This window comes from Thunnus thynnus, chromosome 2 (assembly GCF_963924715.1).
Source record: "Thunnus thynnus chromosome 2, fThuThy2.1, whole genome shotgun sequence".
Lineage (NCBI taxonomy): Eukaryota > Metazoa > Chordata > Actinopteri > Scombriformes > Scombridae > Thunnus > Thunnus thynnus.
The window spans coordinates 10,315,878-10,340,809 of NC_089518.1; the positions used below are offsets into that span (position 1 = coordinate 10,315,878).

Below are 24,932 nucleotides of genomic sequence, written 5' to 3' on the forward strand. Positions count from 1 at the left end.
AGGGAGGTTGTACGGCGCCATATTTAATACATCAGAAGCTAACTCGCTAGCGTTAGCTGTTTGTAAGCTGAAACTTTTAACTTCAGACGCTAACTCAAAGCAAGCCTTCACACTAAAACGAAAATGAATGTAATAGATCATGTACGGGACATGGCTGCCGCCGGCCTTCACTCCAACGTCCGGATATTGAGCAGTTTACTGCTAACGATGAGCAATAACAACCCGTAAGTAATGTCAGCACGGGCTCCGTCTATTTCCAGGAGGGCCCTCTTGTACAACACAGTGATTATGTAAATTAGTATAACCATTACACAGATCGGGCTTCTAAATTAATTTAAATAGCCACCCGAAAAACACACATCCCAAATAAGTATGTTGATAAGAGTATAAGTTATATTATAAGGCGGAACATGAATGTACGTTTTTGCTCTCCAAGAGATAGTCGTGTGTAGATTCCCCTATAGTTCATGGTGCTCGCTATTAGCATCAGATGATATGAATTTAAAGTAAATAATTTATTGTTTAGGATGACTTCATATTATGTGCACTACCTGCTTCTTTTCGTTGCGAAATCTTGACAATATAGTGTGATTAATTTAAAATAAAAAGGCCATGTAACAACTGTGTTGTCAAAGAATCGAACAGTGTTTTTGTTCTTCTAGACTAATATTATTTAAGTTATATTATTTATTACAAGCAGGAGGCAGCTGAAGCAGGATGCCTCTTTTAGTTATAGCCATATCTGTCTGATCACTCTTAATGTTTTTTTGTTGTAATTCTCAATCCTATTTGTAGAATATAATTTTTAAACTACTATTTATTCTGCTGGTCTTCTCTGTGTTGTCTGTATGCTCCAAGGAAAATATCATCTTGCTTGTTGCAATTCTACAAACACATTGCATTATACTGTGTGCATTAGAGACACATTTTACTATGTTGTTTCTAGTCAGATTCGAATGATTTTATTATTTGCATTTCTTCGACTCAAGAGAGCTGTTCTCACCAGCCCAGAAGTACCAGCTGTTGGTTTACCACGCTGATGCCATCTTCCACGATAAGGAATATCGTAATGCTGCATGCAAGTACAGTATGGCACTGCAACAGAAGAAGGTGCTCAGCAAGACATCCAAAGTCCGTACTTCTACTGGTGGAGCTGCAGCTAACATACAGGCACAAGTATGTTAGATAAGACTATTCATGTTTCAATTGCAGATTGAAACTGTAATGCTACTCAGCGTGTGTCCTAACAGAACACAACTACTGCAGAAATATTTGTTTTACATTGCTGTTTTTATGATGGTATCATGCAATATTTTGCACCATGAGGAACACCAGAAACTCCCAATGTGGAGCGCAGTACTTTAAGACTTTGTTCAAAATGTAGGCAGAAAGTGACAAGAAGCTACTTAAGGATGTTAAAGGATAAAACCTGTTGTTTAGAAGATACCATCTGCCACAACCAGGAGGCCTGGAAGTCTTTTCTGATGAAGGTTAATCTCTCCTCCTGGAATCAAATCCATATTGACAGTTGAATTGTTGTAGGAAAAAAATACCATTAAACTGGTGATATCCTTTCATGATGTCTTTCAGAGTTTGCCCTCTGAGATTGAGGTAAAGTACAAGATTGCTGAATGCTACACCATTTTGAAACTGGATAAAGACGCCATCGCAGTGCTTGATGGGATTCCCTCAAGACAGAGGACTCCAAAGGTAGGCTGCTACAGTCATGGTTGTTGTATTGAACTCTTATCTTCATGCATTACGTAATTTATATTATACAGACCTTTTATCTGTCAACTCAGTGGTGCTAAGTGGTGACTCAATTTTTAAAAAATGGATGTTATTGTTCTTTCTCACCTCAGATCAACATGATGCTAGCTAACCTGTACAGGAAAGCTGGTCAGGAGCGCTCCGCTGTGACGAGCTACAAAGAAGTCCTCAGACAGTGTCCCCTCGCCCTGGATGCAATCATTGGTATGCATGACCACAGTGATGCCTCCATCCAACAAACATTTAACTTGTGGAGACACTTGTACCTGCTTAAGTCTATATGCTGCCCTGTATGTGTGCACATGCTCTCCAGAGTTCTGCTTGGACTTAAACGGACCACTCGCTCCAATATACCTTTTTAGGATTGTATGACCGACATGTTTGTAAAAAGCTCTCTATAGATAATTTTTGTTTTTTTGTCCACCCAGGCCTTCTCTCTTTATCAGTCAAAGGGGCTGAAGTGGCGTCCATGACCATGGATGTTATTCAGAGTATCCCCAACCTGGACTGGCTCTCTGTTTGGATTAAAGCATATGCCTTCATACATGCAGGGGACAATCAAAGAGCCATCAACACGATTTGGTGAGGAGAGTTTGCTCATGTAAATATCATATCCTGGTTTCAGAAGCTAGGATAGTGTTAACTATAAACACCTTATCCAGGTTTCTGATACAACTGCATACAGATGATTAGAATCTCGGATACAATTAGAACCATATAAACCCTGAATAAGATCAAAACTGGGATGTATTAATGTGCATGTTAACATACTCATTCTTTTTAAGTGACTCGATATTACCATGCCTTTTAATGTAATCATTTGTTTAATTGATGTGTGTCATCATCTTTCTCACTCTGTCGTAGCTCTCTAGAGAAGAAGTCTCTTTTGCGGGACAACGTGGACCTCCTGGTGAGCCTGGCAGATGTCTATTTCAGGGCAGGTGACACCAAGAACGCCATCCTCAAATTTGAACAAGCCCAGATGCTGGACCCGTATCTCATCAAAGGTGCGTAAAATTGATTTATTTTTGTTCTATTCTGTTTTTTTGCAATCATTGATTGACCTAACAACTGTCACAAATTGTAAGTTGGAATACATTAATGGGAGCTCTGTAGGAAATGTTAGTACGCCCTCTGTAGTCAAGAACAACTTGTGGCTTGTTTTCAAAGATGACACCAAAACAGTTATGGAGTGAAGTGAATGTCTGAAAGGGGCTTAGGAAGCGTATACTGTGTAATAAAATGAGATCTGGAATTTATGTTTGACACAATTCAAGTTTTATGTTTTTGGTGCTGGCAGGAATGGATGTGTATGGCTACCTGATGGCTCGTGAGGGACACCTGGAAGATGTTGAGGTCCTGGGAGGACGACTGTTTAATATCTCAGACCAGCACGCTGAGCCCTGGGTGATTTCTGGGTGAGTCTCTGAGTGTGTAGCCTTGCAGAGGCTTAAAAGGCCCTCACTTGAGATTAGTGTCATTTAGGGCTGGGTAGATTTGGATTTCCCGAATCAATTAGATTATGATTCACAAGGTCCCAATTTAATTTGATTTCAATACGGTTGGGGATATGTCATTTACAATACCAATTTTGCTTGGATATGAAAGAGATTCTCAGAGAGAGCATTATTAAAATATGCATGTTAATGCATGCAATCATAGATTGTACTACGTATGATCAAGAAAGACCATATGTGAAGGAAGAACTTAGGAAGATCTTCCTATCTGCACAGCCAAACATAGCAGCTCCTCCGCGGACTGTTTCACCCGGATGGTCCTGCTCTTTCTCGGCAGGCTTCACTTCACTCAGCTGTCTGTCAGACCTGCTGCTTCTTCCCACTTTAACCTGAATAACAAACTGAGGCTCGGTGCTCTGGTTGGATCCACATGTAGAGCCTGGGCCAACTGGGAGGCTAGTTGAGCGTTAGCCACAGCATGGCTAGAGGAAAGCACAGCCAGCTAGCCTCCCACCTCGCCCTGGCTCTCTGTTTCTCAGGTTATTCAGGGAAGAAGCAGCAGGTCTGTCAGGCAGCGGAGTGAAGTGGAGCCTGTGGAGGAAGCACTGGGACCATGAGGGTGAAACAGTCTGTGGAGGGAAGCACAGCCAGGTGGTGGAGGAGAAGGCGACAAATCGGCCTGTGATATAGACAGAAATGTTCATTTTGGGCCGATGTCGATATTTCATTTTAAAGCCATATTCGGCCGATACCAATGACGTGCCGATATTATGGTGCATTCCTAGTTTATATTAAGAATGGACCCCAAAGCAGATACATCATGTACTTTTTTAACATGAACAGATTACAACAGTCAACACAGTATAGTGCAACTCTACAGACTCAGTGAGTATAGAGTGACCAGATAAGTGCTTTCTTTTTATTCAGTGTATAAACAACAATAGATTTTAAATGGAATCACCAGGCAGCCAGTGTAAGTAAGGTGGCTACAAACATACCCACTGTAATGTAAACATCACTAATTTCTCAGTAAAACATTCACTTTGCTGTGATTGTCTCACAAAGCTTTTGTGCAACAGGCTTGGCGGTGCCTTCAGTGGAGCAGCTCCCGCCATGTTAAACAAGATCTGGCCACAAGATTTTGCACAATGAAATCCAGTGTGAGATCTCGTGCATGGTGAGATCTGGCCAGGTCTCGTTGAACATGGTGGGAACTGCTCCACTGAAGGCACCGCCAAGCCTAAAGGCAGATGTCTGGATTCATTTTGGATTTAAAATCCACATGAAAAAGGCCTATATTAAAAGACCAATCTTGAATTTTATGAATCGATATTGCAAAAATTAAATGATCAATTTGAATCGGAAAATCAGTATTTATTTATTTGTTTCAAGGAGGATGTACAAGAGATTGTTGACAGTTCTGTTTTTGTCCTCAAATGAACCTTTGCTGCTCCTGATTTGCACCACTGGGCTCTCAGTGGTCGTCACTTCTGATTTTCAAAATGTAAAAACATGGCAGCTGCTCTGTAGACATCAATTCTGTGTCAAACTGTCAACCAAAATCAGTTTCTGAATTTCATGAACTGTCGTGTCCACATTGGAATGTATCACAACATTTGCAAATATAACAATTCATTCTCCTGTTTAGTTGTTTTCATCTTTTTGCATGTGTCTCTGTTGTTCAGTTGTCACAGCTTTTACAGCAAACGTTACTCCAGAGCTCTCTACCTGGGAGCAAAGGCCATCCAGCTCAACAGTAACAGTGTGCAGGCCCTCCTCCTGAAGGGGGCAGCACTGAGAAACATGGGCCGCGTTCAGGAAGCCATCATCCATTTTAGAGAGGCCATGCGCCTGGCACCCTGCAGACTTGACTGCTATGAAGGCATGTTTGGTTTTTAAATATGTTATCTTTTCAGATGTGGATTTCTGTCCTGCTGGCACTGGTCTCTACATCATAATAACAGCTGTTCCCTCACAGGTCTGATTGACTGTTACCTGGCATCCAATGGGATTAGAGAGGCTATGGGGATGGCCAATAACATCTATAAGACTCTGGGGGCCAACGCGCAGACTTTGACCATCCTTGCCACAGTGTGCCTGGAAGACCCCGTGACTCAGGAGAAAGCCAAAACCCTACTGGACAAAGCCCTGGCTCAGAGACCCGACTACACCAAGGCTGTGGTCAAAAAGGCTGAACTGCTGAGTACGTACAGCTGTGACATTGTTGCCAGCGTCAGCCATTGGCGTGTAGATATTTGAGTATCAGGTTTTGTGTGCTGTAGGAGAGGTTCTTTGTTTGGCTGCTACAGTTGTCACAAGGGTTGTGTTTTTTGTGAAGGTCGGGAACAGAAATATGAAGAAGGGATCGCTCTGCTCCGGAATGCCCTGGCCAATCAGAGTGATTGTGTCCTGCACAGGATGCTGGGAGATTTCCTGGTGGCTGTCAACGATTACCAAGAAGCCATGGATCAGTATAGCATAGCACTAAGGTAACCAGAGATTGGTTTTTTTTCTTATATCTGTAGATGTTTATAAAACCATATTTTCCTCCACTTTTTGATGTGGATAACAGTCACATTACAAGATAATGATGTTTCAGATTCCTCTCCTCTTCTGTCGATGGGTTCAGTCTATTTTTCTTTCTTTCTTTTCTAAGTCTGGATCCCAATGATCAGAAGTCTCTAGAAGGCATGCAGAAGATGGAGAAGGAGGAGAGTCCTACAGATGCCACAGTGGAGCTGGATGGTGACGACATGGAGGGCAGCGGAGAGGATGGAGACCTTGAGGGCAGTGACAGTGAGGCAGCTCAGTGGGCTGATCAGGAACAGTGGTTTGGTATGCAGTGACCCGGGGCCACCACCTCCTAACACCCTGCAGCCTGCGGGAGGCCTTCAGCCATCAGGGTTGTCAAACAAGACAAGGTGGCCTCTGGAGTTCATACCGCTCCGTACACGTGACCACAGAGGTTAACATGGAGACATTGCCTGCTTCAGAGACCCCCGGATGAACTGATGCCCAGGTTTGCAATGCAGCTACAGGAGGACTTCAGTGCTTGTTTTTTTTTTTTTTTGAAATGCAGCTTGATGCACAACTCCAGCCATTTTGGACCTAATTGTTGTTTTTCCATCATCTCAACAGTGTTATCATCAAAACCACTGGAGAGCTTTTGACGCTGGTTTGCTTGTCTACACAGCTTTCCACCAAAGTCTTAAAGTCTTACACTCAAACCCCCCAAAAAACAGACCAACAACTTGGTCTCTTGTTCTGTAGTGAGACATCTTTTAAAAATTAAAGTTACACCACTGATATGAAAGAAATGCATTACTGTTCCCGGTAGTATAAAATACAACTTGAACACTTAAAAAAAGACAGCTTTTTCTGCAGTGTAATGGTCAGAATCAACTAGTATGATAGCAAAATCAGGTTCAGGCCCAAAATGGCTGCCGTTATACTTAACATGTGTCACAGCAGGGCAAAGATTTTTAATTAGTGTTGTGTTTGAGGCTGACTGACTCACTTGTTTGCAACAGAAGAAACAAGGTTTATGTCAAAGTATCACAATCAAATTTCTCTGACAGACACTTGAGATCTGTAGAAAAAAAAAGTGACAATGTATAATATTTCTGCTGCTCGCATAAGTTTTCTTTTGAATTCTGTCTCATCTGAATTTGTCATGTATTGTATAATTGTCATTATTTTGGTGCGTGTTGTCTGTTGAGTCTGCCTTTCTTTGTATCAAAAAATAACCCCATCACTGACTCATTCTTAGGTTTGGAAGTGTTACTTTACCATTTCAAAACAAATGTTTATAGTATTTTGTACATATTTTTAAAAATGTATAATAAAATCATTAAACACTCAGTTGACATATGTGCTGTAATCCAGTTTCTCTAAAAAAAAAAGTTCAGTGATAGACGACACATTACAAAGAACATTCAGTAAACTCTTCATGTATGACAGTTTTATTTACCTGAAACCAAAGTTCATGTGATACAGTGTACAATCATTTCTGAAAATACAGTACAGCAATTACGCAAAAAATGCCAGTGAAGGGACTGCCTGCCGCTCATCACTGCACCACTGCACGTCCGCCTTCCCAGATATGGCAAAATCTGCTCCGAACATGTTGCACATCTCAGTGCAAAGCAAAAACAAAAGTCTGTTTGGTTTTTAAATATCCCATAAAAGTATTTCCTTAGGAAAGATGAACTGTGTTTTTGAGCTTATTTAACATTTGTACTATCTGACAAGTGTCTATTCTATTTACCAATACTATACATCAGCTATTACACAAGTCTGGTAAAACAGATGGCTGATTCAGCAGACATGCACCATGGAATATTGTACAATTTACTGTACACAGTACTAAGATCTTAGTCTAAAAAGATGGCATGAGAATTGTGTCATAATCTAAGGCTCTTCATGCAGGAGGATGGAAGGACCGATGAGGTGGGATTGGCTAGTTTTCACCAGACATTTATTTGTGGCCATTCTATAAAAACCATGTATGAACTTTATGAGCCCTGTCTTCAGATTACTTAACTGACATGCAGCTCTTGTAAGATGTGCTGCCCACAACACACATGCACAACACAAAACAAAACCAAAGTTTCTGCAAGGAATTTAGAGTAGAGGTGGGCTTACTTGGCCTTTGCTGCAAAGAAAGAAAGAAAGAGAGAAGGAAGAATCAAATTAATGGACACAAGAATCACAGGCCAAAGTCAAAAGCATCTGAGCAGCAAATCAGTTCAATTTATCAATAGTTGTTTTCATAAACAGAGCAAATATATAAGGGCCATGCCATGGGCAAGCAGAAAATTATGACAATTTAAAAACAAAAATGTATAAATAAGAAAAAAAAAACAGTAACACCATGTCCTGTGTTAAATGTCAATGTCTCTGCCAGTTGCTAAAACATGCTGCCAGTCTACAATCACAAATAACCAGCGCTAGTGACACTGTGACAGTTTCAAATCCACAAGGCTCCTATTTCTACTCCGCGTGTACCTGGCACTTGGTGACATTGAAGGCATTTTGAAACAAACACTCAAACACTTTGATTTTTTTTCTCCTCTTACTCTTGTACCACTAAAAGTATATTTTTAAAAAAAATCCTGTTGAAAGCATGAGCTGTTCTTGCAGTCATTTCATACAAGCAATGACAGACTGCAAAGCTGCGTGTGCGACCACATGAAAGATGAGAACTCTGGTTGGCATGCAGGTCAAAGTGTACTCACTCTGCAGGTAAATAGGTGGAAAGCATTGGAAGAAACAACAGTTAGCTTTAAAAATAAAAAAAAGAGTCAAAGCACTCACAGGCCTGGTATTATTGGAGCAGGCATGCAGAAGGGCTAAGTACACGCTTAAGTAAACTAGTGTAAAGTTATGGAGCATTTTGACAACAACAACAAAAAAATCTATACAGAGATTCTAGTTTGTGTGCTATGTACAGATATTCACACTCTTCCAATGACATCTCAGCCTCTCACCAGTCAAAACATCACATCGCTCTACTTAAACTGTCCATGTTGTGCTCAGTTGATAAGACTATCAGCTTCTCGGTGCCGTTTTACATATTCAAGTACAGTATGTGCACATTTATACATTATAAAGATGACTGTAATTAAGATGTAAAATTAAGACTGAAAATTGAGACTGAATCTGAAAAACTGAAAAAAAAAAAAAATCAAAACAAATGTTGTTTTCTTCAAGTAAACAAAATTAACAACAGGCTTTATCAAAAATTTAATCCGATCAAACTGGTAACATATTTGTCCTCTCTTCTGTCTTCACGAAAAAAAAACAACTTTAAAATAAAAAGATTAAAATGTGTGTGAGGGCTTTGTCTCTACCGCAAAAGAAACTGGTGCTTACCTCAACACTTCAAATGACAATCTATGAAATGGTTGTTATGACAAATATGTGTAGTAATGGTCATATTAACAGCATTGAGGTAGCTGTGCTCTGCCTAGTGCAGAAAATAATGAATGAACAAGATGCATGGAGCTAAAAAATGACAATAGAGATTCATACCAGGGCAAATATGTTCATGTCTCTGCCCCCCCAAATTAATATTGTACTATACGGTCCTCACGATTAAGTCCTCTTCAGACCCAGCATTCTTGTCCCCATAGCCCCTCCCCAAATTACAAAATATTAATTATTATAAAATAGTGTAAATTCTCTGTACAGCTCAACACACAGCTCCGACACGGTGGGCGTCTCTAACTGTTCAAAAAAGGGGATAAAAAGAGAGAAAAGCTTGATGGTGAAATACAACACATGATGTGGACATAATGTCAGTCAAAGTCATTAAATTGTGACGAACCCCCCCCCCCCCCCCCCCTCATCTGACAGTAGACAGACTGCCGGAGCAGATGCAGGTGTTGACTCTAAGTTGTTCCGAGTTAATGTAACTGTGTTAGATGTGTGTGTTAATGTCCACTTCACACTGGTGCACAGGGAGGGTAGTGTACTGGAGTCAGTCAGGGCCAGAACATGGCAGACACGTTAGTGTCGGTGCTGTAGATCCACAGCACCAGGGGCAGGGAGATGGCCACAAAGGGCCAGGAGATGCCCTCGGCGCATGCAGACAGAGAGCAGCCTTTGCTGGCTGGCTTCTCTTGCTCTTTACCAAAGTCCGAATAATTCCTGGCCATAAACTTTAGCAGCTCATCCAGCAGGATGACGGGCAGGGAGATCTTCAGCACCATCATCCACTGGGTCGTGTCCAGAGGGGTGATCTGGAAGATGACCTGGGGAAGAGCATGACAAGTTATTAAACATTACATCTACTTTTTATTACAGGGCCATGAGTGTATATGCTGTCAGCATAGGTGGATCCTGTGGGAGATAAACCTCCACCCCATGTCATGTGCTATCCATTGAGCTACAGTACACAGGACCAGCGTCTGGTAGCCTAGTAGTTAAAGGAATAGTTTGACATTTTGATTAATACACTTATTCACTTTCTTGTCGAGGGTTAGATGAGAAGATTGATACCACTCTCTTGCCTGTTTGCTAAATGTGAAGCTACAGGGGCCAGTTAGCTTAGCTTAGCTTAGCATAAAGACTGGAAGCAAGGGGAAACAGCTGGCCTGGCTCTGTCCAAAGGTAAAACAATCTGTCTACCAGAACCTCTACAGTTCCAGAAATAGTTTGGCCTGTAAAAACACAACTTGATGCTTTTTGTTTTTTCACAACCAATTTTTTATTTTATTTTATTTCATACAACATAATGAGTGAAGGAGGGGAAATGAAAACCATAATTAACAAAATAATTACCAGTAAGTGGTATTACTTGTCATTTTTTTACGCTTCAGTTTTTCTACGGACTAAACCAACAGAATATCACATGTTAATTAGTGAGATTGACAGATGCTAGTAGGAGAGTTTTCCACCTATAGACAGAGCCAGGCTACCTGTTTCTACCTTTTTCCATTTTTTATGTAGTCTTCAAGTAGCCCCTTTAATTTCCATTATATATATTTGTAATAAAGCCATACAACCACTAGGGGGCAAATAGAGCCACATAACTTCTGAAACTCAACCTGTGCTCTACAGGAAGGTCCAGGCAACTCTGAATTTTGTTTTTGAATGACGTAGTGCCCTCCAGCGATCTGTGAATGAACGGATGGTGTAAAACTCACAGGCAGAGGTTCCACATAGAGGATGAGGAAGTGGAGGGACATGGAGAGGCAGATGGCCCCCAGCAGCCAGATGTTCTCCCAGGGAGGCATCCGCAGGAGGGACTGGTTCTCTGACAGACTTTAGACAGAGGAGGGAACACAGATGAAAGGTCATTTACACAGTTTGCCCTTCATCCTTATTATATAAGATCCTGCTCCGCTCTCTCGGAAAGGCTACTTACCTGTTGAGAGCGTTGCACATCTCAATGGTGACAAGTACAGACAGGGCCATGGTCATGGGGTAGGGCGACTCAAACACGTGGCAGTCCAATCCGTCGAACTCTGGGTTTTCTGGGGCGCACTGGAGGAAGTGGCTCTGTGGGGAGAGAGAGGCAGGGGAGTGAGGGGAGAGGGCAGAGAGTGGAGGAGAGCTGATGGATGGTCACTCAGACAGGCAGACTTACCAGCTGGTACAGGGTGAGCTGGGGTCCATCTTCAGAGATGGTAAACCACCAGGCAGCAGCTCCCACTGTGGCAGCTCCCACATAGCCTGCGAGCAAACACAACAAAATAACATTGTGATCAAAATATATGAAGTCAGATTAAAGATTCTTCTGTTACTAGTATTACTACTATTACTACTAACATCCAATGGCCAAGTATCTGAAGAAGAGCCAGCTAGAGATGAGGGGCTCCTTAGCATTGCGGGGAGGCTTCTCCATGATGTCGAGATCTGGGGGGTTGAAGCCGAGGGCGGTCGCAGGGAGGCCGTCAGTCACCAGGTTGACCCAGAGCAACTGAACTGGGATAAGTGCCTCGGGGAAGCCCAGAGCCGCAGTGAGGAAGATGCTATCAGGAGAAATAACTCCAGTTATTAACTATACTTACACGCTGGAGAAAGTTTGAACATCAGCACTGCATGTTGGATAAGAAACTAAATAGTCAGTGACCAAATAAATACAAATTCCAGCTGCAGTTTCACTTTTAACCATTAAGTAGTCCGATATTGATATCTGAACGTCTTGTACCTTTGCCATTTTCCATATGCTCTACTTCTAATTGTCTTTCTGAAATTATGTTTTAACTAAAACTCTAAAAAGCCTGATGACATCTGGGTAATGAAGTGTTCCCATCTAATCCTGTAGAGACTCACCAGACGACCTCCCCTACATTGGAGGAGATGAGGTATCTGATGAACTGCTTCATGTTGTTATAAATAGCTCTGCCTTCTTCGACAGCGGCCACAATGGAAGAGAAGTTGTCATCGGCGAGGACCATCTCGGAGGCTGACTTGGCCACGGCAGTGCCAGAGCCCATGGCGATGCCAATCTCTGCCTTCTTCAAGGCGGGGGCATCGTTCACTCCATCACCCGTCTGTGGACAAACATTGCGTCAAAGAAGAGTGGTTCGAACACACGCAAATCAACACAATGAACATTATCCTCACCAGGCTGACAAGAACAACAATTTCACTCTTTTCAGTTCCTACCAGAAATTAATTTACCAATTTTGCAAGCAAACTAAAGATACAAAATGCTCTTAAACCAAAACTATTAATAATGAAATGTTCTATAACTAAACATGAATGATCAGCGTAACAAACCATGTAGAATATTAGATATCAGGTATTGTTTTTTAGACTTTTTACCATAGCAGTGATCTCGTCAAATCCTTGCAGGATCTCGACAATCTTGGACTTGTGTGAAGGCTCGACACGGGCGAAGCAGCGTGCATGGGTTACGGCCTCACGCTGGGCGTAGGGTGAGAGTTCGTCAAACTCTCGTCCAGTGAAGGCCATGTGCTCGATGTCATCCTCCTCGGTCAGGATGCCGATACGGCGGCAGATAGCCACAGCCGTGCCCTTGTTGTCCCCAGTGATCATGATGACGCGGATGCCAGCTTGGCGGCACAATGTGATGGAGGCGGCCACCTCCTGTCTGGGAGGGTCCAGCATGCCGACACAGCCGACGAAGGTCAGGTCAGACTGGACGTAGAAAAACAAAGATGTGACTGATTGTTTGATGTGTATTTGTAGAATGAGTCTAGTTGATCCTACTTGGAAAATATAATTACTCATCTGAGTTCATCTTTCGTCTCTAAATTTGTTAAAACATCCAAACAACTGTACCAGAAATGAAATGCAAGTTCACCTCATATTCAGAGAATTTAGCAGTGTCGGACAGTATCATGTCCTCCATCTTGGGAGGGCTGTCTCGTGTAGCCAGAGCCAGGCACCTCAGGGTGTCACTACCTGTTCCGTAATCACGGATCACAGACATGATCTTCTCTTTGATGCTTTTGCTGAGGGGAACTTTGTTGTTGCCCACTCTGACATGAGTGCATCTGTCAATAACTCCCTCTGGGGCCCCCTGTGGGGTAGAGCAAAGATGTCAAATATTTACAGCATAGCAGAAGACTCACATGGCATTAAAAGCAAAGTTATGGGCAAGTCAGAAGACAAGACAAGTCCTTAGTACAGAGCTATTTCATGTTGTTTCTGTGCTGTTCAGTATACCTTGACAAACATTTTGCCAATGGAAGAACGGGACTTGTTGGGGGTGCAGTAGACAGACATGGACTTCCTGTCTCTGGAGAACTCCAGAGTGAACTCCTTCTTCATCAGCTGCTTGATCACCTGATCCAACAAGAAGACAGACAGTGTGAGAAAACCTGCTGAGAGGGAGCTGTAGAAATGTGCAGTGTGAGCAGAGGAGGGAGTCGGTGTCACTCACTGAGTTGCAAGCGTTCGCTCTGTCAATCTTGGACAGGTTGTGGACGTCGGTGTCAAATACGTTCATCTTCTCTACCAGACAGGTCAGTGCAGTCTCTGTGGCCTCGCCGACCTTCTCGTACACACCCTTCACCTGAGACAAAAACCTTCAAATTAATATTTTTCCCCTTCAGAAAATCTGACATGGACATTTTAGGTTTGCCCATCGAGCTTATTTCACTTTGACTCTTAGATATAGAGTGGAACAAATCAAAAGAGATCAATTTCCAGAGATCCTTGCCATACTGATTTTATTAACCTCCAACATTTATTATTTGTGTGATTAATCTATTCCAAATTATTTTATTTTATTATTTTTATTTTATTTTCTAACATTTTCTATTTTTCCTTCTCATGTACAACCATTTACACCATGTATGGAACTTTGCATTATTGCAGTGTAAAGTCCTTATGAAATGCAATAAAATACTGGCCAATATTACACTCTATGTGAGTCTGGCATGTTAAGTGAGTTTCCGGGAAGGGTTCAGACCTCATTGAAGTCCAGTGAGGAATCGTTACACAGGGCGCAGATAGTGGCCAGTTCAACCAGGCCATCATACTGGGAGGATTGCACTTGTTTACCATCATGGTACCTGAGGAAAAATACAAACTGTCAACCTTCAACCAATACCTAAAACCTTATTAACTCCCTTTAAAATTCAATTCCCCTAAATTAAAGTCAATCAGTGACACATCATAGCTTTCACCCGTTATGTTTGCATGTTATGGGGTCAACTTGGAATAGCACTCACACTTCTCCCTCAGGTGCGTAGGTAGAACCTGTGATGGTGAACTCTGTCAGAGAGCAGCTGTCACCTTCGGCTTTATTCATAATGAACATCTGGAGATCGAAAAGAACGGATGACATGAAAACAAATAGCAAAACAGCATTTGATCATGTCAGTGTTTAAATCAGCTGCCAATGTCTTCACTGACACAGCAGGTGGCGGCAGACACCACAGAAATCCCAAGTGGACCTGAGGAGTGAGAGCTCTGAGGAGTGAGAGACTGTAGATTAGTGTGCAGTGTTACTCTGTGTGTGTGTACGTGTGTGTGTGAGAGTCTCTATGAGGGCCAGGCTGGGTGGCTCACTGCCTAATGTGAGAAAAGACTGATTTGTTTCTCCCTATACGCAAACACAGGAGACTGCCAGGGAGCCTGAGTAAAGAGAGAAGCTCTGCCCAAAAGGAAAGAAGCTGCAGTGCCAGGCTGGCTTCCGCAGGAAGCTTTTATCCTCACACACTCACAAACACAGTATATACACACACAGCTAGTCAGCGATTGATTATATCAATACATGGGTGATGACAATCAGGATCAGAAGCTAAACATCAAATCTTGGAGCTGCTTTTTTATGGTGATTAGAGCAGCTGGACATTCTATTAGACTTATTTTATGTACAATAGTTTTTTAAATAACTTTCAATGATAACCTGACTCCTGCCCCTCCACAGCACATGTTTATAAAATAATGACAAATGTATTCAAATGAATGCAGATAGTTTTAGTTGGAGACTAGAAACAAGTTAACTTTATTTAAAGACAGGAGTGTAAATTCAATTAGCACACATCTTTAACGACTTTTGTCTGTGTTTCCTGAGAGCTAATTTATTCTGTTTTCAGTACTTTAATGGCTTGCTGTGAATCCCAATAAATCACTGAACAGCGGAGCTATTTTATCATGGCCAGTACAACATGAGGCTCAAACAACACAGACATCAAAACAACAGTTTTAATGAACTGTAAGTGAACGCCACAGTGTAATTCAGTCTATGCCAAAGTTCTGAGAAACCACTGAACAGGCAACAAAAGAGGATTAAACTTAAATAAATGCTGAGATGTCTTCTTAATGTGAGGCCAAGTGGGGCTGGGGTGCCACTCACAGGCACACAGAGAAAAAGGAACTACAGGCTGGCTGCTTTGCAACTCGGTGACGCAAGGTCAGTTATGCAACAGCAGCACTGCAAGTCATCCAACAGCTCAATGTAGATTAGAGGAGCAGCAGCGTGTTGCCTTCTTGTTAAATAACCTGGATACCTGATCACGAGGAAAATGCTCTGTTTGCACAGACATTGTTAGCATTTCAGCTGACAAGTCTATTTGAAGTGATTTACGCAGTCACAGTCTCTCTAACTGTAACAAAGATGACAAAGTAATGACGAGCAACCTGCTCAGCAATGCACCAGGAGTGTGTGTGTGTGTGTGTGTGTGTGTGTGTGTGTGTGTGTGTGTGTGAGACTCACTCTGCAGACAGACATCTGGTTGGTGGTTAGGGTTCCCGTCTTGTCAGAGCAGATGACAGAGGTGCAGCCCAGGGTCTCCACAGAGGGCAGGCTGCGGACGATGGCATTCTTCTTGGCCATGCGGCGGGTGCCCAGGGCCAGGCAGGTGGTGATGACGGCAGGAAGACCCTCAGGGATGGCGGCCACAGCCAGCGCCACGGCGATCTTGAAGTAGTAGACGGCCCCACGGATCCAGGAGCCTCCGTGGACGGGGTCGTTGAAATGCCCGATGTTGATGATCCACACGGCGATGCAGATGAGGGAGATGACCTTGGACAGCTGCTCGCCGAACTCGTCTAACTTCTGCTGCAGGGGCGTCTTTTCCTGTTCAGTAGCCGCCATCTCATCACGGATCTTACCGATCTCTGTGTTAACACCGGTTGCCACTACCACACCCACAGCCTTCCCTGCTGCAATGTTGGTACCCTGAAATAACAAGAAATACACATGTTGGTTCAAGTACATCTGATAACATCTCACACATTTTCAAATAACAACAGGAGCAAGTTTTTCCAGGAAGTTCACAGAAACTAAACAAACAAAGAGTCGAGGGACATCAACAGGATGTGTGATAACTCAGTGAGAGTTGCGCTTACAGAGAAGAGCATGTTCTTCTTGTCCTGATTGACAGCACGAGGGTCAGGCACAGGGTCGGTGTGTTTGATGACGGAGATGGACTCGCCTACAAACACAACACAGGAGTATCAGGTTAAGTCAGTTTGAATTTGTCTATGCAGATGGTCTCTGGGATCAAGCACAGCCTGTCATCTCTACAGAAGGATCTACGGTGCTGCCTCACTGATATTTCACATGTTCATGAATGTTTCAGTTCAGAAGCAAATGTGCTAATTTGAAACAGTGTCACGATCCACCTCTGGGCTCATTTTTCAGCCACCTCAAAAGATCTTGTTTATTGTCACGCAGTTAACCTGGTTCTTCACACACAGTTGCAGGATTGATCTGTTAATCTGGGATACCAGCAGGCTCTTATTACAGACTCTAAAGTTAATTCAAAGCTCGGGAATGGATTTTTTTAAAATCAAAAACACATATTAACCATAAAATGAAACACTACTGAACCTTGAATAAAAGCAGATTGAATCAGAGTCTTTGTATGAAAAAAATCAGCATCCTCATCACCTGAAATTAAAGATGTTGACATCTGAGTCATTGTATAGGAGATTTAAACCTTTGTGACTTTCTTTTTATTGCTAAATAATGTGCAAAAAGTCTTATCAGAACAAATTGAAACTCTAATTCAGTTTATCTGAGCCATCAAATTTTTACCCGTGTCATTTTTATCAATCATCAGCAGATAAGTCTTACCGGTCAGAATGGACTGGTCCACTCTCAGCGTTGTTGATTTGATTGAACAGATACGGATGTCAGCAGGCACCTTGTCTCCAACTATAACCAAACAAAACTATAATTATTAGAGACAAAACACATCAAACATATGTTTGCCAAAACATCAAGCACACAAACACACAGAAAAATCTAATGGAACTAGGAAAAAAAAGGCTTAAAGAATTTCAAACATAGTTTTTTACACCGCATGAAAAGCCCTCCACTAATACTGTTGGTTTGCTTCGTACTGAGTCCACCCATGTGCTCCTGCTACTGTACAGTGCTGCGGTATGTGAGCGTACAAACTAAATGAAGATTTAACAGATCTTGTCTATTTTCTGTAGGCAGTAACTCAGTATAAGTGTAAACTTAAGCGATGAAGCACAGCTCATTACAGGGTGGTTGCTGTGTCACACAGCAGCAGAGTGGTGCTGCCATCGCTGTGGGGAAAGAGACGGAGAGCCAAAGAAAGAGGATGAAATGAAGGACTTGAGAGCCATAAAAGGCCCGTCTCTAAGGAAAAGGCCAATTTGGGTACGTCAGAATTGCACTGACCCAATTCAGCTTTCCTAATGGTACATAAAGGCGATGGAAACTGGGGAAATGGCTCAGGATATGGCACAGTTCCGTGGGCGTAGTCTACATATAGGCCTACTTAGTTAAAAATGCAAATTGTGTCACATTGATTCAAGAGACTCCAACCAAGAATATGGTATAGTTACGATTCAGGGACCCACAGAACAGAATCTAACAGATCATAACATGTAGCCATTGAAACAAAGTTGATGTGAAAAGACTAAACAAAGATTTGGTAAAAAGTGCCAATGTCCAGATTCCCATTTGAGGAAAACATGTACCGTAATCCAAAACCCCCGGTGCCCTTGAGGGAAGGGAGGGGAAAATAGCAATGGGACCAACAATGTGTGTAGCCAAAAATGGAAAAACTATTTTGATATGTTCTCCAACATTCTGATCAGGTTTAAATGTGGCTGCTATGATGACAGCTGATTACACATTATTGCCACAATACAGGAGGAGACAAAGGGACGAAGACTGAGTCAAAGCTCCTCTACATCATCTGGGAAGTCTACGCATCATGATACTGCCTCACCTTACTGTGTCATTAGTAAGTGGATGTCTACGTTTGTACACATTTCCAACGGGAATTTCAACACTCTTGGTTCGTGACTTCTCGCTATGGAGACACGATCCTGTGAGAAGTTGGATGATTATCAACGTATTAGATGTCCCTGACAGTGGTGCCAGGAACTCTCATCTGTCAGCAGGCATTGGCCAATCAAGACAGGCACTGACAGCTTTTCTGAGAAGGACTAGTGTCAAGCTCAGTTACATCTTTAAACCATCCGAACCTGGAACAACAGGCGCAATGGAAGAGTCACTTCTGGGAAGGTCACCCAACCTGACTCAGATGTGTCAGGTTACTACTTTCAATTCAAAATATAAACTAAGACTGCAGTTAAGGTGCTGTTTAGATGAATTAATGATCTTACTACACATATAGGGATATGGGAATCCATTTTCACAGCTATATAATTTAACTTTCTTTAGAGAATCCCTGGAAGAGTTTAAAAGGATTACCCTTAGCTGCACTACAGGAACTAAACATGAAATATTTTCTTTAGAAGCCAAAAGCTTTACAGTTACATCCTTGATGGTTGTGTAACACTTCCTGTGCTAAGCTATTATTTTTAAAGAACCACTGACAATTTCTAAGAGCTAAGAAACATGGTTAGGAGTGTCGCTTCTAACAGTGGTGCTTGCTGATGTGCTCGTACAAAGAAAGCAGCTGCTGAGTGTTATGACTCCGTGACTTAGTGAAACACAGGAATTGTCACGCGGCTGTGTTACACTGCAGGCCTGCTCTGATGAAGTGTGTGTATATCATCTGTCCCTTTGTGTCAACATCCTACTTGGTAGCAGTCCAAGCATCTCCTCGGGCACGGCCACTTTTTCACTCCTGTGCTTGCCAACAGATCACAGAGTCCACAAATTTTACACTGACAGAAGCCCAGACCTGGTGAGACATGGCACCCAACATGACTCCCAGAGGTGCCTTTTAAAACAGACCTTTCAACAACTGAGCCGAGGCTGCCAGCTTTGACTGGCACCTGCCCCTGCCGTGTGTTAAGGGATAGCGTGTGCTTCGACAAGCCAGGCTTCCTCGGGGCCGGCCAGGAGGCTCCATGTGCTGATGGCAGCAGAACAAAAGGCTGACATGTCAGGCTCCTGTCACGTTGAGAGGGCCATTTCAGAACGGTCGACAAGGTGAAGGATCCTACAGCTTTCCAACTCAGCTCCCACTGCTTCTCTCAACAACCATGTTCATGCAAATACTTTGTCAAGATGGAAATATACTAAACAGCTGTCTGGAACATGTAAAATACTAACTGTTGCTTCTTCCTGTCTGCTTAATTTAGCTTGATTTCTTCTAACCGTTGGGAGTCAGGTGCACTGGAGAAGCTCTGTTACCCTTATTCAGCACAATCAATACAGAAATTAAAACTGCTAATCTTGGTTCTGCAATCCAAATGTGGCTTTTTCATGGGTGCTTCCTCATGCTGTCTTAACTGTATTACAAAAAAAACATTCAGGGTCACAGTGGTTAGCACATGGCCGAAGTCACTAATAAATATCACTATTTTAACAGCAAACAGGCAGCAAAAGTACTGTTTAATTAAGCAGTTGGCTACTGGAGGATATTTACATCAGAATGGGAAATTAACTCTTTAAAATGTGAACATCTACCAGCCACTGACAGATAAATGTTCAAATTCACCAGCCACTGTCTTAAATCTACCAACCACTTTCATATTTTACCAACATTTGGCTGGTGCTAATTTCCCAACCTGATTTACATATTTACATAAATAATATTTACAGACAGCTGACTAGTTGGTCGACTTCCCTCTGTTGTGTTGTCACAGATGCAAACTCATGGCTGCTGCCTTTTTAGTCGATCCTCACCTATGACCTCCGTTATGTAAGCACCATCTCTTCAACAGTCTCCCTAAGATCTCTGCTTTGCCTTTGTCTGTTATGAATGTTAAGCAGCAGCAGCAGCAGCAGCAGGCTGGGCCTCCTCATAGCATGAAACAGTTTCGGTTCCCATAGCAACAAAACCTGTCCCAGGACTGGGAGCATGAAAACTCTTGTCAGAATTAACTGGGAACGTAGCAAACCGTGGTAAAAATTACATGTAGATTAAGCTGGACATAATTAAATGTGAATTTAAATCAATATCAGGATTCCATCAACAACATTAACATTTTACAACAATATTCGCTTCACAGCCCACACATAAAGCTACATGCTGCAAACAAATTAAAGGTGCAAGGAGTTGAACTTTGGACTTTCTGGTGTTGAAGTTACAGAGAAAAACATCTTGTGAAAGAAGAAATGCGTCACAGAAAAAAATATTAGCAAACTGAATGTAATATAATATTAAATATTGCACAAAACAAAGTATCTAAATTGTCCTTGCAGTACAGCAATAAAATGTCGTCATGAAAATATTAATGATCCGTTTAAGTATAAATTACTCCAAGTCTGCAGGGTACTTTCTCCTCATGTCTTAAAGTCAGAGCTTCCTGCAGTGGCCCCTAATTACAGCCTGCCCCTGGTGAAAGTCTGACCTCTCACTATCACATCTATAAGCAGACATTATAGCATGAATTCCCAGCAGTCAGTGCTGTATGACTTAGGGTTAACAAGGCTAGTGCGGTGGGCTGAATAGTCCACAATCTGTATAAAACTAGAAGCCTTCTTCAATAATGGAGGATTACTGCTGCAATAGGTGGCACTTGACAGTCATTTAACACCACACATTTTGTTGAATATGTTGGTTTTCAGCCACGTACCATCATGACCCAACAGTCAGTAGGTTTTCAGCTAACTTCACTGATCAGCAGCTTCAACCTGCACTGTTTGGTTTGAATGAAAACCTCTGTGCCTCTGTGCAGGACATCATTACACAGTATGAAGTTTCGTTTCTAATGCCGGCCTCCCCGGTCGGCAAGATGAGACCATTTCTCTCAGTCTTGCTGACATGCCAGAAACAATTGCCAAAAGACAGTCCCTTAGTGACAACGGATGCTTGCCAGACCACATTAAATGCCACGTACTATCCATGGTGTCTGGAATCTTAGTGGAGGGTGCGGGTGCTGATGGGTAGGGCCACTGTGCATTGAGCATGGTGGGGCAGGACGGTTATCCACAAAGCACTTCCCTATAAGGTCATCTCTCTCCAACACAATAGGAACAGAGGAGAGATCCTCCCCCTATACTACCCCCCACAGGAGCCCCCGTCACTACCAGACTCCACAACTTCACAGGCAGCAGAGAACAAACCCTCTGTGCTCCACTGCTCTGAGAAAAGGCAGACGTCCAAATCTGCAGGCCCTTAACACCAAACTGTAAACTGGCAACATACAGTGTGTGCTGTGTTGTGACAAAGGCTTTCAAATCCACTGGCTACAGTAGCTAGTGTCAGTATTTTTTGGTGGTTGGTCGAGAGGACTGAGTTAATCCTTTAATCATTATTTGGCTGTTAGCACAATGCTCATTCCAATTTAAAGTGTAAATCAACAAAAACCTGGTTAATCATTGCTGATCATATGTATTGGATAATTTTAGAAGCGAGGCAAATTTGCTGATCTGTATGTCAGTGTGATTCTTGGACATGTCAAGAGTTAGTTTTGGTGTACCGCTGCATGATTTGGCTGAGCCACATTGCTGTGAACAAGTCTTTTATCAACCTGACAAGGGGACTACACAGAGCAGCAGACTAGACTGGGAAAACCAGCTCTGCTTCCACTGCGAAGATCAGATTTGAAAACTACAAAGATAGAACCAAGCCTTTAATAATCTAGTTTACATAAAAGTCAGAGAAATTATACAGATAGATGAGGATAAAAACAATTACACCACACTTTAATTCCAAGACGTTAAACAAATTTCATGGCTGATGGGCGATGAGGTTTGAGTAGGAGGCAGCGCTCAAACCCACAGCAGCACAGATTGGCTGCGGGCTATTCTTCTCACGGCTGAGGCAGCCACAGAGGGCTCATCTCTGTGTCCTCTACCTCGGCTCAGCGGAGAGCTGGCCAGCATCTGCGTCATCACACTCCTCCTCTGCATGGCAGGGGTCACTTTGGAGCTTCAGGAAAATATTATTCATAAAAAAAGGGGCGGGGGGGAGTCTGACAGGGACTATTGTAGAGGATATTTGGAGGATTTGGGAAATCAGTTGAAGCTGATGAGCTTTTTCTGACTGCAGGATGAAACATCCGATTTTACTGCCTGCTGGGCTGCATTTTTGAGTAAGCCTCAAGCTGCTGACAGCGAAGCCTCCAATTTTCTTGATCAAGAGTTTTAAAATAACCAGAGGAGTAATAATATGCAAGAGGAGAGAGTGTCTGACTCACAAGTTTCTCTTTAAACCTGAGCCAAATAATTAAACTTGCTACACTTGTCTTCTTCAGCAACACATTATCAAAATGTTATGATTGGCACTGACAACCAAAAACAAATCATACACAGAATACTGTTTAATACTAGAAAAGGGTATCTTTTAATTCCCAATACACTCCCGCTGCTCCATTTGCCCTTGTCAAGGTCATTCAGGAGTCCTGCAGAACGCTGTCCCACGTCATCCACTGTAACATGTTCCCCAGAACAGCATGGGAGGGGCACACATGGAGTGGGACCAGACACCTGTCATCTTCACGACTGTCACTGCCTGCTATAAATACGGCATTCCATAATCTAAACAGACTATGAAGGCTAAAAATAAAACCTACCACTATGCACAGAAAAACTATGCATCACTTCAGTGGCTTAGGGTTAAAGAGAGTATCAAGATAACACTAGTGTTTCAAGATCTCCAGCATTCCTCAACACATCCGTCTCCGTTCATCCCTCTGCAAAACTGTACGTGTATGTGTGTGTGTGTGTGTGTGTGTGTGCGCTGTGGGGGGAAAGAGCATGCTTTAAAAAATAAATAAATAAAAAAAATTAAAGCTTTACATCCTCAGGGTTTCAGCTGCTGAAATACGCTGACTGGACCCCGGCAGCATGAATCATTGCAGCGCTCAGTTCACATGCTGCACAGGAGGAAAGCAGTTGACTTGGGAGGATACAGAGGCTGCGTGTTATGCGAGTGAGCCTGAACTTGGTGTGTGAGGCCATATACACACACACACACGCACGCACACGCACACATCAAGTAAAAATGGGCCTTAATACTATTTGTGCCCAACCCTTTGAGACAATGGGTTAATAAGAACATCTCAAAATACATCATTCATACAGGGTGAGTCACCTCTGCAGTGGCACTTGGGGATGGGGGGGAAGTTTCTACTCGAGCTTGTGCTAAATGTGATCCGTGACCATACCTAGACTCAATTGTTCTGTCCAAAGTAGGCTTCACCTGAGGCACCACAGCTCCTCATAGCTTCTTTGATCACCAAAAAAGCACATATGGAAAATTATGCTCTTCCACAGAGAAACAAAAAATTCTTTATAGCAGCTGCAGTGGCACTTAATTGCTAATTTTCTGTGGATTTCAAGGTTTGCTCCTATTTGAGTCATGTGATATTCAGATGTTCCCTTTTTCCTGAGAGAAATCTACAAATGAACATCTAAAACTTTCACATTTCCTCTATTTAGCCGGGGCTCTAAGCTAAGCAACATTATCATCAGTGCAACATCAGCATGAAGTTAAGCTGATAATACAAGCAGCCATGTGTGTTAAAAACATGCACAAGGTCAAGAGCCAGTCAACCTACCAGCAACTTCTACGATGTCTCCTGGCACAATGTCTCTGGCCTTGATCCTCTGAACGGTCTTCCTGTCCTGCCGGTACACTTTCCCCATCTCAGGCTCATACTCTTTAAGCGCCTCAATGGCATCCTCAGCATTGCGTTCCTGGTCAGGAGAAAATTAGTTTAGTTCTAACATTTCTGATTTGCACTGGGATGAACTGATAATATCACAAACATTAATACATGTAGGCTCCAAGCTCTGCTGGACTATTCTGAATGGGATGTTTGTCCTTTGAGGCCTTGATTGGGGACATTTAGGTAAAAATGGGAATATGAGTCACATCATTTTCTGTCTCTTGAAGTTTTCCAATTTTTATCCTTCATCAGCAAGAAAAACACATCACTCAGAACGCACTGCCCACACATATTCAAAAATAAATAAAAAATATCACAAGGAGGAAAATCACTTGAAGATTAGCCTGATATGAAAGTGATGAAGGCTGCTGAATACAACTGACAGACTGCTCCTCTTCAAAAAAATAAGATGCCAAATGGGATGAGGCGAAAATCCCTTTCAGTACGACATGTTGATCTACAGTGCAAATTAACTTCATCGTCTCAATGAAATAAAAAACTAAAATTATATATATTATTTAATTATATTATATGTAAAATCCTTTCTGTTGAAACTTTTTTTAAGAGGTATTCTCACATTTTGGATGCTATTAAACTATTTATTATAGTGCTGTTGTAGTGAATTGCATTGGATTTAGCTAGGTGTACCTAATATCATTATGTCTTTCCTTTTTGATACAGACATTAATTTTATTTACATCTCATTTAAACATGTATTTCAGTTGTTTAAATGTTATGTCTATTTGTACCGGTTAAATC

The 24,932-nt window shown here is 42.3% G+C and overlaps 2 protein-coding genes across 3 annotated transcripts in view; one reads left to right on the forward strand and one right to left on the reverse strand.

Annotated features, from left to right (window-relative positions):
- On the forward strand, window positions 1-7,322 carry anapc7 (anaphase promoting complex subunit 7). The gene is made up of 11 exons (XM_067602384.1): window positions 1-224; window positions 990-1,176; window positions 1,591-1,710; window positions 1,863-1,974; window positions 2,199-2,352; window positions 2,635-2,777; window positions 3,071-3,188; window positions 4,913-5,109; window positions 5,206-5,430; window positions 5,566-5,716; window positions 5,884-7,322. The coding sequence occupies exons 1-11, from the start codon at window positions 124-126 to the stop codon at window positions 6,071-6,073; spliced, it is 1,698 nt and encodes a 565-aa protein (XP_067458485.1). The 5' UTR covers window positions 1-123; the 3' UTR covers window positions 6,074-7,322.
- The window catches only part of LOC137191890 (sarcoplasmic/endoplasmic reticulum calcium ATPase 2-like), a 22,652-nt gene continuing 4,893 nt past the window's right edge, over window positions 7,174-24,932 (reverse strand). The window contains exons 5-21 of one of the 2 annotated variants that reach the window (XM_067602357.1): window positions 24,063-24,201; window positions 17,236-17,316; window positions 16,506-16,591; window positions 15,871-16,335; window positions 14,381-14,469; window positions 14,119-14,221; window positions 13,588-13,719; window positions 13,371-13,490; window positions 13,006-13,224; window positions 12,504-12,839; window positions 12,009-12,229; window positions 11,502-11,704; window positions 11,320-11,405; window positions 11,098-11,231; window positions 10,877-10,994; window positions 9,862-9,982; window positions 7,174-7,881 (exon numbers count right to left, since the gene is read on the reverse strand). In XM_067602357.1, coding sequence (XP_067458458.1) covers window positions 7,868-7,881; window positions 9,862-9,982; window positions 10,877-10,994; window positions 11,098-11,231; window positions 11,320-11,405; window positions 11,502-11,704; window positions 12,009-12,229; window positions 12,504-12,839; window positions 13,006-13,224; window positions 13,371-13,490; window positions 13,588-13,719; window positions 14,119-14,221; window positions 14,381-14,469; window positions 15,871-16,335; window positions 16,506-16,591; window positions 17,236-17,316; window positions 24,063-24,201 — 2,667 coding nt within the window. In that variant the 3' untranslated portion in view covers window positions 7,174-7,867. Of the gene's footprint in view, window positions 9,983-10,876; window positions 10,995-11,097; window positions 11,232-11,319; window positions 11,406-11,501; window positions 11,705-12,008; window positions 12,230-12,503; window positions 12,840-13,005; window positions 13,225-13,370; window positions 13,491-13,587; window positions 13,720-14,118; window positions 14,222-14,380; window positions 14,470-15,870; window positions 16,336-16,505; window positions 16,592-17,235; window positions 17,317-24,062; window positions 24,202-24,932 lie in introns of both variants that reach the window. The other variant, XM_067602348.1, reaches the window with a different exon arrangement.